This window comes from Furipterus horrens, unplaced genomic scaffold (genome assembly GCF_987537825.1).
Source record: "Furipterus horrens unplaced genomic scaffold, mFurHor1.1.pri manual_scaffold_10, whole genome shotgun sequence".
NCBI classification, from domain to species: domain Eukaryota; kingdom Metazoa; phylum Chordata; class Mammalia; order Chiroptera; family Furipteridae; genus Furipterus; species Furipterus horrens.
The window spans coordinates 86,026,643-86,042,367 of NW_028327180.1; the positions used below are offsets into that span (position 1 = coordinate 86,026,643).

The 15,725-nt window shown below is 40.6% G+C and overlaps 1 protein-coding gene across 4 annotated transcripts in view; it reads right to left on the reverse strand.

The window, feature by feature from the left end:
- Positions 1 to 15,725, reverse strand: part of GEMIN5 (gem nuclear organelle associated protein 5) — a 36,255-nt gene that overhangs the window by 15,746 nt on the left and 4,784 nt on the right. For all 4 annotated transcript variants that reach the window (XM_090288484.1, XM_090288483.1, XM_090288482.1 and 1 more), the window contains exons 6-17: positions 13,983 to 14,112; positions 12,675 to 12,840; positions 11,566 to 11,778; positions 10,495 to 10,580; positions 8,203 to 8,285; positions 7,075 to 7,211; positions 5,451 to 5,524; positions 4,608 to 4,789; positions 4,031 to 4,170; positions 2,916 to 3,087; positions 2,061 to 2,297; positions 318 to 431 (exon numbers count right to left, since the gene is read on the reverse strand). In XM_090288484.1, coding sequence (XP_090144610.1) covers positions 318 to 431; positions 2,061 to 2,297; positions 2,916 to 3,087; positions 4,031 to 4,170; positions 4,608 to 4,789; positions 5,451 to 5,524; positions 7,075 to 7,211; positions 8,203 to 8,285; positions 10,495 to 10,580; positions 11,566 to 11,778; positions 12,675 to 12,840; positions 13,983 to 14,112 — 1,734 coding nt within the window. The remainder of the gene's footprint in view (positions 1 to 317; positions 432 to 2,060; positions 2,298 to 2,915; positions 3,088 to 4,030; positions 4,171 to 4,607; positions 4,790 to 5,450; positions 5,525 to 7,074; positions 7,212 to 8,202; positions 8,286 to 10,494; positions 10,581 to 11,565; positions 11,779 to 12,674; positions 12,841 to 13,982; positions 14,113 to 15,725) is intronic.

Below are 15,725 nucleotides of genomic sequence, written 5' to 3' on the forward strand. Positions count from 1 at the left end.
GGGATACTGCTGGGCACAGAGTCTCCAGCATCATGAAGAAGCCTTTAAATTAAATTAGCTTGAGGCAGGCAGTGTTCACAACACACACAGCTTGACCTGTGAACACTCATGAAGCAGCATCAACAACTGCAAAACGAGCCTTCATCAAAGACTGAAAAATGTTTAAAAAAGCATGACCCAAAATTGAGGTATAATCAAAACACAAATATTTAAAAAATATTTAAAACTTAACAAAAAAACCACACACTTTTGAGTTTTCCCTTGCACTTAACATTTGAAGATGCTTCAACAAAGTATTTTAACTATTAGATACCAACCCGGCTTGTCTTTAGGTGGCTCCTTTTTCTGTAAAGTGACTTTATTATTAACGATGACTTTCGGCTTTTCTAAGCCTAAGGAAACTGGCGGGCAGGGAACTGGTTCTCTGGAAACTACATCATAGAAGAAAAAGAAAAAGTTTAGATAAGAACAATGTAGAATCTTGTTCTTCCTAAAAATTAAGAACTACACTAGGCTTAATGGTGCACTTTTATCTATTACCCAAATTTGAGATAGAATACTTTGGAAAGGAAACATGGATGGTCTCTCCTTCCCACCTCACAAACTGTGTCCCAGAATTCTGTAAAAGTTCATTGCTTATAACTTTGACTAATTGATCTAAAGAAAAGTTATAAGCTTCTAGCCTCCACAACACTATATCAGAGGCCCAGGAGTTCCCCAACTTTGCTCAGGTGACAAAGGACTTTTTACATATTTAAGTGATGAAGTACTAATTACATGTTTAATTACACAAAAGAGAAATAGCTTTACTAACAGAAAAAAAAATTGAGGGTATGTGATATGGAGTCACAATCTTCAACATACCACAAACATGAACTTAAAAACACAAAAAAACAAGCTGTTGACCTACAGCGGTAAGGGACTTTTTTGTGCAGCCATTTTGTGATAATAAGGTATTCTGATGAACCTAAAAATAAATCCATTAAGCTTTTAGCTCTTTATTTACCATAGGTCCAACAGCTACCCCTTGGGATGGAGAGGGTCAGGGATGACTTTGTACCATATATTTTGGCCACTTTAATTCTGTCACATCAAAATATTGTTTTAGAATTAAATATGAGTCACTGCTTCTATTTATATTGTTTGCTATTTATAGTCATTCCTTTTAACAGCTAATAGGCAGGAAAGCTTTAAGGTAAATATATAAAAGAATTAAGATGCTAAAATATTATCCATTGACATTTTTTCCCCTTCAAACTAGAAGTAGACTGCTTTGTTAGAAATTAGTGAAGGGACACTGAAGAACAGTTTTTAGAAATACTTTAGTTTTTTTATTTATTGATTTTGAGAGAGAGAGAAGGGAAGAGAGAGAGAGAAAGAGAGAAACATCGATTCATTGTTCCACCTCTTCCCATCTGTGCCCTAATTGGGGACGGAACCCGCAACCCTGGCTCATCAGGACCAACTGAGCTACCAGCCAGTGAAAAACACTTCTATAAGCAATCTGAGAACTGTCACTCTAGTTTAACAAATTGAAAGAACTGAATCATAACTCATAAATCTTTTTAGGAAAAAAAGACAAAACAAAACAAAAAACAGGTACGATCCCAAGTAGGAAGGGTGAAAACTTGCAAATTCCCAGAGTGGCAGTAGCTTCCAGGTCAGACATTTGTCAGGGACAGTGGTTTCCTTCAGTGAACGTGGGTGATGGTGTCAAACTGTTAGACCTCTTCCCAAGTTAAGTGTCTACGCATATACCCCCTGGCTCTGCTTTGTCCCACAGGCTTACCGTGCCCAAATTGATGAGAAGTTTCCCTGCAGATCGCACTATTTCTGTCCCAATCATCCATTAAATCCCTTTTAATACTGAGAGGTATTTAGAGGTTTAAAGAAGCCCTCTGAAAAAACCTAATGTCGTTTCCAAGGGCACCAAAAATACCACTTCAGTTAAGGAATTGGGAAACCAGGTCGGTCAGAGGCAGAAGTTCCACACTGAATGAGGACCTTAGTTTACTGGTCACGACTATTTAGTCCCAGAGAGTGAGTGACATGGCACCTACCTACAGAGGCGGAGGGGACACCACAGGCCAACTCTGGCTCCGGGGCTTCCTCCTCTCCCTCCTGGTCAGACACGCTGCCATTCTCAGCAGGCCCCGCACTCTCCCTTTGGCCCTCTTCTTCATTCCCGTTGTACAAGCCCTGCTTTACGGCCACTCTCAGGGTGGGCTTTTTCTTCTTTTTGGGCTTTGGCTTAGGTTGAGAGAGCCTCTTTTTCTCTAGTTCAGTACTTTTCTTGCCTATAGGAATCACAATTAAAAAAAAAAAAAAAGGATAGACTAAAATATATATTCTTGGTTAAAAAGCACTCTGGGAGATAATCTCCAAACCCTCATTGCTCTTTTTGGATGGCGGTCTTACCTTTTCCCTTCCTTCACAATGGATTTCTAGTTACATTATCAGAATGTTAACTAAACAAAACCAAACCCTTTGGGAATTTTATTCAACCATAAATACCATGCCCGATTATCCCTGACTATAGTGTGTATACCACAAATGGATATTCTGCATCATCACAGCACAGCCATTAACATCAGGAAATTAACACTGATACGTCACTACCATCTAGTCAACATACTTCATTCAGGTTTCACCAATTTGCACCAAGAGTGTCTCTTACAGCAACAGGAATCAGACACTGCATTGCTTGTTACATCTCCCTAGCTGCCTTCAGCCTGGAATAGGCTCAGTTTTCCTTTGATTTCTTGACTTGAAACTTTGAGGCCTGACTGTTGTTTTCATGATTAGGTTAAGGACATGCATGAATGTCTTCCTCGCTTCATCCTGATCAATTCAGTTATTGAGGAAGGGAGAGAGGGAGGCAGGCAAGCGTTTATGGGCTCCAAGGTACGACTGACCTTGAGGAGGCCGGGAATGTTCTTGCATGGAAGTCAGCCATTTGTACACACAGAAGTCATCTGCCCCTGAGTAGATGCAGTCTGGGTCCAAGGGGGACCACACCACACAAAGCAGTCGACCTCGATGTCCTCGGAAATTGAACAGAGGCTCTTCCTGGAGAGTATCCCACACCTAAAACCAAAAGTCACATGACAGAATTGACAACTTCTGGTTATTCTATTGTTCTGTGAGATAAGTTAAAAAAATATTTTTAAAAAATCTGTGCACACTTATTTCCTCCTGTGATTTGTAATTTTCTCTTAGGAGTTCAATTTCAGAGAGAGTGCTATTTCCATAGGGGTGATTTTGAGTGAGCTTCTAATGGTTGCCTATGGGTTTCACTATCCTGAAGTAGGAGTACTATTACGTTATTTAAGAAGAGGATTCTAACTCAGCCTATTCCTGCATGTGTGGTGCTTACTGAGGGCTCTTAATTTCTCATAGGTGATTCTTCTGTCCCCAAGAAGTACCTGAGCAACTGACCAGTGTCCTTGCTGTTTCTTTAATTACACCATTTCAGTGGGCAGCCCTGCCTGGCTCTCAGCTTTGAGCAGAGAGCTCCGTTATGACTCAGCATTGAGACAGACACCCGCCATACGTACTGCCCTCCAGTTCCTAAGGTCTCTCTTGTCTGTCACCCGAAAGTCCTACGTCACAGTTCTAGCTTGGCAGCTTGTCTTTATTTTTTTAGAACTTGGGGATTTCTGACGTACCAGTTTCTTATTAAAAAATGTTTTATGACTTATTTGCCACCATTTTTGAGTTTAATAGCAATGAGTACTTTTTACATCAATTTATAAGTCCATCATACTAACAGCAAGTCAGAATAAAATCTTTAAAAAATTAGTTTAGCTAGTTTCTATTGATACTTTCCTTTGCATCAAGTAATAACAAAATCACCCAATCTTAGCTTGTCAAAGACCCAGATATGTGGAATAAAAGTAAAATGCCTTCTAGGACTTAGAAAACCCCTTTCTGTGGGAGACACCAGTGAGGAAAGGACACGGGGAGAGACGGAAGAGTTTAAGTCAGAGCGCACGGTGAAGAATGTGCAGACTCAGAGACGCAGTAGTACCTGAGCTGTCCCGTCGTAGGAAGCAGACACCAGCCTTCCATCATGATGTGGACTCCACGCCAGACTGGTGATCTTGGCCGTGTGCCCAGAGAGCGTCCGGAAGGGCTCTGTAATCGTCACTGGAGATTCAGGATTACTCTCTAAAAGGTGAGGGAAAATGAGGCTAACAAACCTGGTCACAGCGGACTGTGAAAGCTGGACGCAACCAAACGTGTGAATGGGATGTGCGCTGTGTGTGTCAATACTCAAACGCTATGGGGGGAGGGTATGAACTGGAACAGTGCTTTTCCGTGGTCACTTGGAAATAACCAGTCTTTAAAACATCTAGAGAAACATGCAGCAAAGTGATAACACTGGTGATTATTGAGGGATGAGATAGTGGGAGGAGCTTTCTTAGTTATCATTTCGGTCACAGTTGAAACTTTTCGTATTTTAAGTAAGATGAACATACTACTTTTGAAAACGAAAAATGAGAATAACATTAATTTTAGTAGCAAAAAAGGAGGTAAAGAGGTACAGAGACTGGGATGGAATAAACACAGGACGGCACGCCCGGTGCGGAAGAAACCGAAGTCACCTATGACCGTCTTCAGGTTGTGCACATAGATGATGGCGTTGTTGGATCCGGAGGCCATCAGGTAGCTCAGCTCGGGCCGGCTGCCGTGCTCATGATGCCAGCTAATGGTGTTCACCAGCTTGTGGTGCTGCTGCACGGTGCAGATCAGTTTCAGGTTGGGAACCTGGAATATTTCTATTGATCTAAAATAAGAAACACACCAAGACAAGAAAGATGGATAATCAATTTACAGTTGATGCAAACAGGTAGCTCCTTCATTCCATCAGCCAAGGAAAGGTGAACAGGAACAGGATAACCCCATCGATCACCGCAAAGGTCAGTCTCTTACAAAGAACCAGGTACAAATGGCTGTCTCTCAAATAAAAATTTTCAGATTTAATAAATCCCCCAGATCTCTGCAAAGCTGTGTTTATCAGGCTCTTGTAATAAACAGTACTAAGGAGAAGCTAAGAGAAGAATGGATGAACCAATAGCTGAATTAGGACTATGTTACTATGAACAACACAGAAGGGCATGGTGAAGCCTAGAGAGGACTTGTGCCTGGGCTTACTTCAAAAAAATGAAGGGAGATTTAGGCAGTTCAGTGTAGGATGAGCATTTGTGAAGCATAAAGCAGCCAAACACAGAGTAGGCAAAAGCTCTCTTTGGAATGAAAATATCCAACTTATTTTACAACTCTCAAAGATGCAGAGAGCTCCTGGATCATTCACAGACACCAAGGATAGATCCGAATATCAAGTACAACTGGGCTTCCCCAACTAACATTACACGCGGCATCAACAGGCTGGGGATCAAATACATGTGTAATTACAAAGTGTTTTTTCTACAGAAGCAAACACATACCCATCTTCATTGCCAAGAGCCATGATTTTGCCATCTGCTTTCCAGCTGATCTCTGTGTGTACAGGCAATTTGTACTAGAAAGCAAAATAAACCGATCTTGACTAAAAACATTGTTCTCTCCATATATCTTATAAATCAGTGATGACAGCATTGGAAATAAATCCCTAGTTTAAAAATGTTCTAATTACACGACAGCCATTCTTGTAAATAGTCTACATAATTACCCAAAGAATAATGTCCTAATTATAATTTCTTAATTGGGACACAAAGAGGCCAGAAATACTAAATGTCTACAATGTCTAACTTCATGAAATGAACGACATTAAAATGATTTCTATCCCCCAGTGAAGAATGAACCATGTCTGCTGGCTCTGACAACATAGGGGTCACGGTCTCCTTAGCAAAAACCACACACACTGCCCTTGTTTTCCTCCTGTCCCTTCTGTTTCCTTCCGTCTTTTCCTGAACTAGGTTGGTGTTCTCCATGGCTGCCGAGGCCTCCTTCTTTCCTCACTTGTCTCTTTAGATCGCCCTGTCCATGCCCACAGCTTCTTCCACTACCATTCACGTAAAGGGGTTCTAAGTTTCTACTTCTAGCCCAAACCCCCGATATGAGCTTCTTATCCACATATTCAACTGCCACAAGACTCAAAGCTCATTAGGAACAGGAACTTGGCCCCTTTTATTCATTGCTGAATGTTAATGTAAGGATAACATTTAAGACAATGGAGGGCCCTGGCTGCTGTGGCTCAGTGGATTGAGCGCTGGCCTGTGAACCGGAAGGTCGCTGGTTTGATTCCCGGTCAGGGCACATGCCTGGGTTGCAGGTCAGGTCCCCAGCTGGGGGTGTCAAGAGGCAACCAGTCGATATTTTTCTCCCTCTCTTAACTGACAGATGTTTCCTTCACTCTCTTTCTCCCTCGCTTCCACTCTCTAAAAATAAATAAAATCTTGAAAAGACATTGGGGGAATGTAGTCAATAAAAATAACTCTGTTTATAACTAAACGCTATTTTTATGCTAGCCATACAAAAATAATGAGCAATAATAAAAAATGCTCTTTTGAAAGAGTAAGGAAATCTCAGCATTTATGATTTTACTTCAAAAGATAGCTCTGGCATACAGATATATTGATAGGATGGTAAAGCAAATGTGATTAAATGCAGGAATCTGGGTCAAGGATAACGGAATTATCTATTATTTTTGTAGCTTTTGTGTAAATCTGTAATTACTTCACTTAAAAACTTAAAAAAAAAAAAATGACAATGCTTTCTTGAGCAAAATACCCTGTAGCCACACTCGGACACCGTATTATAAAGTTATTTTTACCAAGGCCTCACTCTGGAGGAAGTGGCTGGCCTGAAACAGATGCTTTTATATCCGAGATCTGAAAGTTTATAATAAATCACCATTGCAAGTGAAACAAAACTTTTTCTCTGGATTAAGTTCCCTGCTTTCCTCAAGGATGAAGAATTCTAAGATATGTGTTATAAATTCATGGAGTTTTTAAGGACACCTAAGAAATCTGTCGGAGCATAGTGGATAGCTCTGATAATGGCATTTATTATGTAAGATGGGAAACCAAGAACCAGCACAAGAGAAGACTTTCGACCACAAGAACTCACTTTGATTGAATTGGTGTCCCTGATGAGTCTGTTGATGTCGAAGGCCTCTCCACTCAGCTTCCAAGGGTTATGCTGTAAGACAAGCCCTTCCCCTCCACAGCTGTATAAAGTGAGGGAAGGCCTGTCTCCTTCTCCTCCTATATGAGATAAGAAAGCTAATGAGTTTAGTGTCCCACCAGCAATAGTATGACCATATCATACTAGCAATTATTTTAATAGAATTACATTAATACATTGTAATAAAGCCATAGTTCTTTGCATCTGAACATAGTTGCTGGGAGTAGAAGTAAAATCGGTATACTAATAAGTCTACGTTGATACTTATAATGCGGCATATTTGTTTTAAATATTTTTCTGCCATTCCTAATAGAAGGGGTGCCGAAGCTGTAACAGAAAACTTGTTCCCAGCGGTTCTGAGAATTTACCTTTTCTTTAAGAAATAAGTACTCTACTCTCTGGACAGTTAAATATGTGGAGCTGCAGGACTTCCTATGACTGACTAAGGAATTGTCCTCAAAGCAATAGTTTCTTTAGTGTTACAGCGATCCTCTTGTTGATTTTTAAGCAAACAGTGGTTCTGATGGCTTTCTGTACAGGCACATTTCCTTTTCCCCTGTTAGACTTCTGCCTGGCACAAACAAGGATCCAGTCAACGTTTGTTGAGTGAATGGATGAACTACAGTTGCAGTGCTGTCTGAGTTCTGATGATTTACACTATTCTCCCTCCATGACACAATTACTATGGAAGTTTCCAGTAGGGTGAGGAAAGTTTACCTAAGATTTTTGCTGAAGACAATCATTTTAAAAGGTATTTTGAAAGAACTGTCACTTTAGGAATAAGAAAGGGAAAGACCAGGCTGAGGGGCTGGAAGAGGGAAAGGGTCAGAATACAATAAAGGCAAAAAGAGATCCTTTGAGAAATTCTCAGATTGCCTTGGAGCTTAGGGAGACTCATCATGGGTGAATGGTTTCTGACTTGTCACCCAGCACGACAGCCCTCGTGGACCCCTGGGGACACAGCACACAGCATAGAGATAGCACTAGAATATTAGGACTTAAATACCCTAAGATTAAACAGAAAGACAAAGAATATGCCCAAGGTTGTAAGAGAACAGCTCTGACACTTACCAGGTGACATGGAGGGTGTTGGTGGCCCCCAGGCCAAACTGTACACAGTCTTCTTATGATAGGTGCTAGAGATCTGTGGTGGTCTGGGAGGGAGGGGGATTACAAACAGATTTACGACAGACAGGCATAGTGTAGAAAACACCTCCCCCGGCCCCAGAAGGTCCCTGTTATAAACTTAGTTGCTCTAATATCAATTAGAGAAAAAAAATTTAATAGTAGCCTTCTCCAAATAGCTGACTGTAAAGAAGCAAATACTTAAATAACGTGCCATGTAGTGATATCTACTAACAAAATGAGGAAGCCTCAAACACATTTTACCCAGGAAAAAATGGTATCCCCCTCCCTGCGCCCAACTCACCTGGCCAGTCGGTAATAGTTTTCCCCATCTCTCCCTGAGTTGCCCACTTTACTTAAATGTCAGATATTCTGTTATTACTATAGTTATACAGCAGTGTAAAGGCTATCACAACGGGAGGAAAAGAGAACAAGAGGACTAGAGAGAAAATGCAAACTGCTCAGCCCAGAACTAAGGCTACTGCTAAGCCTGTATGATCACCATGCAGGTGTACCCACCACACATTCAAGTAAAAGACTGTAAGTTATTTTTGGTTGACCCTGTCATTAACATCATATTCTTAAACTAAGACAAGATTTTTGGATAGATTTTAAAGTTTTTGATTTTTTTAAAAGAAACGTTTCTCTCAAAGGTATTTTGTTTCTAAGACTGCTCTGATGATTAATAATATGTGGGGTGTCAGTAAAAGGCAGTGTGGGTCTGACCTTCAGTGCATATGTATTCTCTGTATGATTTTAGAATTCCAGGATTCCAGAACCTATGACTGAACTAGCCGTTGATTAATTTACTTCCATGTGGCTGACATATGCTAGTTATTGTTATAATTTTAGACAATAAACCAACATTTCTTTGGCTAAAAGCAACACAGTGGCAGTTGTGGCTGATGCCTAAAAATATGTCTACAGCCACCTCCTTCCCCTGGCTTCATACCTTTTCTGGTGTTAGTTTGAATAGTCATCTTTTAATAACCAGAAGATATTAGTTTAATAGAATTAGGAGGCAATTTTGTGATGACACGGAGCTCTTTAAATTAATATGGTTTTAACATTATGCTAAGTGAAATAGGCCAGTAGAGAAAGACAAACACCATATGATTTCACTGATGTGTGGAATCTAATGAATAAACTGAACTAACCAGGAAAATGGGGACAGACTCAGGATGATAGCTATGGGGTGGGGGGTTAGGGAGTGGAGGGACTGAGCAAAAAGGAAAAAGGACTCATGGACATGGATAGCAGGGTGTTGACTGTTGGGGGCAGAGGGGTGTAAGGGGACCAAATGGTAGTGGAAAAAAATACAATAAAGATTAAATTAAAATAAATCAAGTTTTATTTTCTTAAATGTTTTTTTTGAAAATTTTCAGACTTAATGAAGCAAAATAGTTAACTACATGTAGATTGTGCATACATACTTAAATAACTGCAAGAAGGTTAGCTCCACAGCACAATGATTTTAACTTGAAGCAGGGGTAAGCACACTTATCTTGCAAAGGACCGGAGAGTGAGCATTTCCGGCCTGAGCCCCACAGCCTGTCCACAGCCCCAGACAAGATGTGAACAAATGAGTGTGGCCAGGTCCCAGTAAAACTTTACTTAATTTGTTTATGGCTGGATATTAAATCATAGTATGGAATTACTATTAATTTTATAAGTTACATAGATAAAAAGCAAGTGTAGCAAATGTGGACTGGGAGGAACAGAGGTGTTCTTTGTGCTGGGCTTTCACTGTTCATGGATGCCTGAAAACTTGTGTAAGAAACAGTGGAGGGAAAAGCAAAGCAAATACTTCATATTCCCACAAGTCAGATGGGCTGAACCACCATGACCTGAAAAATATATATTTTTAAAGGCTTTATTTATTTATTTTTAGAGAGAGAGAAGTGAGAAAGAAAGAGAGGGAGAGAAACATTGATTGTTTGCTTCTCTAATGCCCCCAGCCAGGGACCTGGCCCGCAACCCAGGCATATGCTTTGACTGGGAATCGAACCAGTGACCTTTCGGTTTGCAGGCCAGTGCTCAATCCACTGAGCCACACCAGCCAGGGCTGAAAAATATATTTTTTAAATTAAATTCTGAGATTTAAGCCTCAGTCTCAGAGCCAGAATCTTAGAGATGCTTCCTGGGCCAATTGTGATGCATGTCAGGGTTTCTGAACTCAACTTCCATCACTGACATTGTGGTCAAAGGCCTAAACAAAGACCCATCTGTTTCGCTTACTTGCTGGAGTAGGTGTCATACAGTCCCACTTTTCCGTCGTCAGTTCCAAAAGCTAAGCAGCCTTCCTTGGCTGGGTGCCAGCACAGCTACACGACATGAGGAAAGGGCAGGCTGTTAAGGGGATTCTCACGTAATCCTTCATAAGTTTAAAATGGAAAACTTCCTGGCTCTTGGTGTCTTGTAATTTTACAAATTCTCATTATTTAAGAGAGAAACAAAGAAGTATTACATACAAAGAAAAAGTCACCTGTAATCTCACCATCCCAAACACCCCAGTGTCAGTATTGTATTTTTCCAGAATTTTTTGTGTGAATAAACTTAAGATATATACAATTAAAAAAAACAAAAATAGGTTCAAACATTTAAATGATGTATACGATACACTGTTGACTGGGGATAAAGATGCCTAAACAACTTAGAGAATATGATTCTATTAATAATAATTAACAAAATCTGGAAAGATACGTCACAAATTGTCAACAATAGTTGTCTGGATTATGACAGTGGGAAGTGGAGTGGAGGGCAGAATAGAAAACAGTTTTTGTGCCCTAATCTCCTGTACTATTTGGCTTTCTTTTTAAACCACAAATACTGCTTTTAGAGTAAATGGCCACAACAGACATCCTACTTTGGAGAAAAACAAAAAACTTATATATATGGTTTTGTAATGTGCTTTCTGTTTTGTAATTTGCTTTCTTCATTGGTCATTAACATCTTTCATGTCAAATAAAGATCTGCATTATCATTTCTAAATGTTTGATACCATTCTAACATGTGGTTATATTTTCACTTAATGTATCTTCCATGAATGCACATCCAAGTTATTTCTAATTTCTTACTATTAGAAAACATGGTGACTTGAACAAAACTTTAATCTTAAATACTAAATTTGGAGATAATGGGTTTGGTTAGAGAGGGTCCTTCTCTTTTCCTAGTTTCAAATTTATTGAAAATACCATTGAACAACCTATGATTCTCAATAGAGTTTATTTTAGTGAAAAGGTGTTTTTCTAAAAGAGAATGACTTACTTGAAAAATAGTTCATAGCAAACTCAAAGAAAGCATCCTTACCGCTGTAACCTTGGACTTGACACCCTGCCAAAAACTTTTCACATCATAGTTGTTCTTTATGGAGAGTGTATTCCACACGCGGATCATGCCATCCCCGACGCCGATGGCCAGACAGCCTGTGTCCACAGGAGAGAAAGCCAGGCTGTAGGCAAAGCCGCCGAGGGAAGGCAGGGTCCAACAGCACTCCAGGGTAGCCATGTCCCAACATTTCACCTGAAAGGATTAAGGGTTAGGGCCTAAATATAAAAAGGATCAGAGAAATGGGGGGGGGGGGGGGGAAATCAACATTTCAAACAGGATGGGTTCAGAGAGTAGATAAGGATAATTTAATTTAACTATTCTAAGAGGAATTGGAAAAGCATCTCTTAGGAAAACAAATACAAAAACCACAGCTAATAAATTGTGGAGCTCGAAGATATCTTAGCATGCATTTATCCCAGAGATGTTGAGTGAATTCAGGGCCATACAATTAATAAACCAGACCCAGGCCTGCCATTCACAAGGCCAGTGGCCTTTCCTCTCTGCTGCATTACAGCACTGGTAACTTCCTCTTTTGGCAAACTCTAAGCAATAAAGATGGCCTCAGGATAGTGGGAAAATCAGAGTTGTTATCTTAAAAAGAAAAATCTCTTTTCATACCGAGGGGACGAGCAGTGCTAAGTTTTTAATTGTCACTTGTTTAACAGAGGGACCCGGAAGAAAAAGTATCAAATGAGCCTCACTTAACAGTAAACGAGTAAGGCCACAGACTCTCAAAGTCAGTGCTCCCTTAAAGCGATCTCCCCAAGAGCAGACAATTTGCTAGCTCAACTGCAGGCAAGGATCTATGAAAGCCAAAGCACGGCGATCGCACATGCCCCTCTGCAGGCACATCTACTTTTCTTTACCATATCTACTTTAACAAAAAGGCATCTTGGTGGTTCCTTGCTTTCCCCCTACCTCTCTGCTGTTCATGTACTTAGTGCCAATCAGTAACAGTGACTCTGAAACCGGGACTGGAGGCAAGGTGGGGCGCGAGAACGGGCGGGTGGGTGGGAAAAACCCTTCAGTCCCATCTAAGTCACAAACCACGGCTCTTCAGCACTGAACGCAGCACAAGCTGCTCTTACCTCTCTGTCCATCGATGTGGAGAGCAGCAGCTGTCTGTCGTCCTCAGTTTGTAACGGACATAAGTTAAACACGATCCTTGAATGATTCTGCCCTTCCGATGAAGCACTAAAAAGGGTGTATTTCCGTCTCCAAGACTGAGTGAGATCCCAGGACAGCAATTCACCTCTGCGAAGGAACAACAGGATTAGTTCTTATTCACAAACTATCTGAAAAGAAGATGTTCTGGGCCACCTCAGTTAAAAATTACTTCTGTTCTTGTTCCTTTAAGGACAGAAAAATTGTGTATTTTGAAATACGCACAGAATATCTCTAGAAGCACACACAAAAACAAGGAGTCACTCCTGTGGGGAGGGGGACCGAGTAGCTCGAGGAATCAGAGGTGGCAGGGTACTTTATTAAATCTTTCCTCCTTCTGGGACCATGTGACTGTGCTGGGCTACCCTTTGAACAAATTTTCCTAACAGCTTTAATTAGAAAATGCCACAATTTGCATAGTCGCAAAGGCTTTAAGACATAGTATCTCTTTATGGGTGATGGTGCGGGGTGGTATATAGGGCCATGATGAACGAAACATCTTGATGGATTTTATATGCCTTACCTGTATTACAATAGTCCCTCTCTATATCGCTGTTCACTTATTGCAGCCTCACTGCATCGCAGGATTTTTAGAAATATTATATTTAATTATTTATCACGGATTTTTTGCTATATCGCGGGATTTTGCGGTACTGTACAGTAAATACTAAAATAAATGTAAGGTTCCTACTTCGCGGGTTTCCACCCATCGCGAGGGGGTGTGTCTAGAACGTAATACCCGCGATAAGTGAGGGATCACTGTATGTCTTTTAAAAGCAGGAACCTTCTCTGTTAAATTCACTTATTATCTCAAGCAACTAGAAGCTGGTGCTCAAGTTTTATTTAATGAATGGCTATAATCATCCTAAGAAATGGGAAATACTGTAACCTCCCCCTTTTATATGTGAAGTAACTGAAGCTCGGAAAAGTGAAGGGTCTTGCTCATCAACACATAGCAGGTCAGTCACAGACTGAGTCTGAAATTCAATTCTGCCTGACTTCAGCGTTCACACTCTTAGCCACCAGACGACACTTACTTGATATTTACACAACTCTGTTATAAACAACATGGGTATCGCTCCCATGCTTTTTCCATTACAAAAGGCCTATCATAACATAAGCCTCAGTCTTGGCTTTCTCCATCTTCTGTGTCTACAAAAAGAAGGCTAGGAATTCCTGAGGCTATAGAAGAAAAAATATGTCAAAGAACATGACCCCCAAAAGAGACTCACCCAAAACAGCTAGATACCAGCTGTGTCGGCTGGTTCTTGGGCCAATGGAGCGTCAACCAAAGGCGTTCCTTCACAGTTGGGTCTATACCTCCTCTTCTCTTTAGAAAGGGCAATTTCAAAGTCATCACTCCTGCAGTTTAAAAGTTTAAAAGAAGGTCCAGGGGTACTTAAGATAGTGCAACTACATGCATGAGTCATTAGCAGCTTGCAATAGAGTAGCCCCCCCACACCCCATTATCTGCAGTTTCAGTTGCCTGTGGCTCAACCATGATCTGAAAATATTAGATGGAAAATTCCAGAAGTAACAATTCATAAGTTTTAAGTTGCGCACTGTTGTAAGTAGCGTGATGAAATCTTGTGCTGTCCTGCTCCTCTGTCCTGCCCTGGACATGACTCATCCTTCTGTCTAACGTATTCCTGTTGTATGTGCTCCCCACCCATTTGTCACTTAGTGGCGGTCTAGGTTATCAGCTCATGGTCTTGCAGTGCATGTGCGCAGGTAAACCTTTACTTAACAATGCCCCCCCAAGCACTCACATGACTTATTACAGTACATGGTTGTACTGTTATAATTATTGTTAATATTATTGTTATTAACCTCTCACTCTGCCTAATTTATAAATTAAACTTTGTCGCAGGTAGTGCATATAGGTGAAAACAGTATATATAGGTAGTGTTCAGTGCAATCTGTGGTTTCAGGCATCCACAGGGGCTCATTACTATACAGTGCGGTTTAAGTTTATTCGTTTGGTTACTTAGAATTCAGACCTCATTTTCTCACGGTAACATTATTATGCATAGCGGTTAATACAAGCCCAGCTACTTTAAGTTAAGCAAGCTTTTACAGGCTGTCTTGGCAACTTAAACACATCAGGAATATTGTTTGTCTGGGAAAATGAGTTACCCAGGTGGTAACACAATCCGATTCTCCAGAGTTGGAAGGACAGAGGGTGGGATTCCTTCTTCCAGTTGACAAGAAGTCCAACAAAGGGCACAAATGTGGCAGCTAACATGCTGTGACAGCGAAGTCCCTTCTCTCCTGACATGCTACTTAACCAGGTGGTTCTTAGTGCCTATGGTGTATCAGTACCCGGGTGGAACTTCTAAAAATACACGTGCCGGGGCCCAACTCCTAGAGATTCTGATTTATTAAATTTGAAGGCTGTTGTCCATAAGTTTAGAGATTACCCTTCTAGATAGAGTGTTAGCCTGATGCAGTTCCCACTTGGAAAATCAGCCGAAGTATGTCTAAAAGCTTTCCACAAACCTTAAAATATTCTGTTTCCCCAAATTATGCTACTAGTTAGTACTGACTAAGCCCTAAGTGTGCTACTTGCTTTATATGCACTAACTCATTTGGACAAAGATGATAAGACTTCTATGGTTTTAAATAAAGTGGGAAAAGAAGACTGCTATAAAGAGAAAGGCTAGATTTTTACTATACAGGTAACATTCATTCTGCCTGGAGTTTCTCTCTATCTTAAGGTAAAAAAGTTTCTGTTCAAAAAAATGCTTGGGAAAACTGAATGCCTGAGGGTCTCTGTGATTTGGGCAACTGAGCTTTTACATTTAAACGTGCATTTCTCTGTTGGGCACGTATTATTTATCCTGCATTTGTGCATTAAAAGCTCTAGCACCAGTGATCTTTTCCATTCCTCTGATCCAGGCCGTGCCAAGTTCCAGTACGTCCAGTCTCATGACAAACATCTTATCCTCCATTCCAAATAGAGATCCTTCTATGAA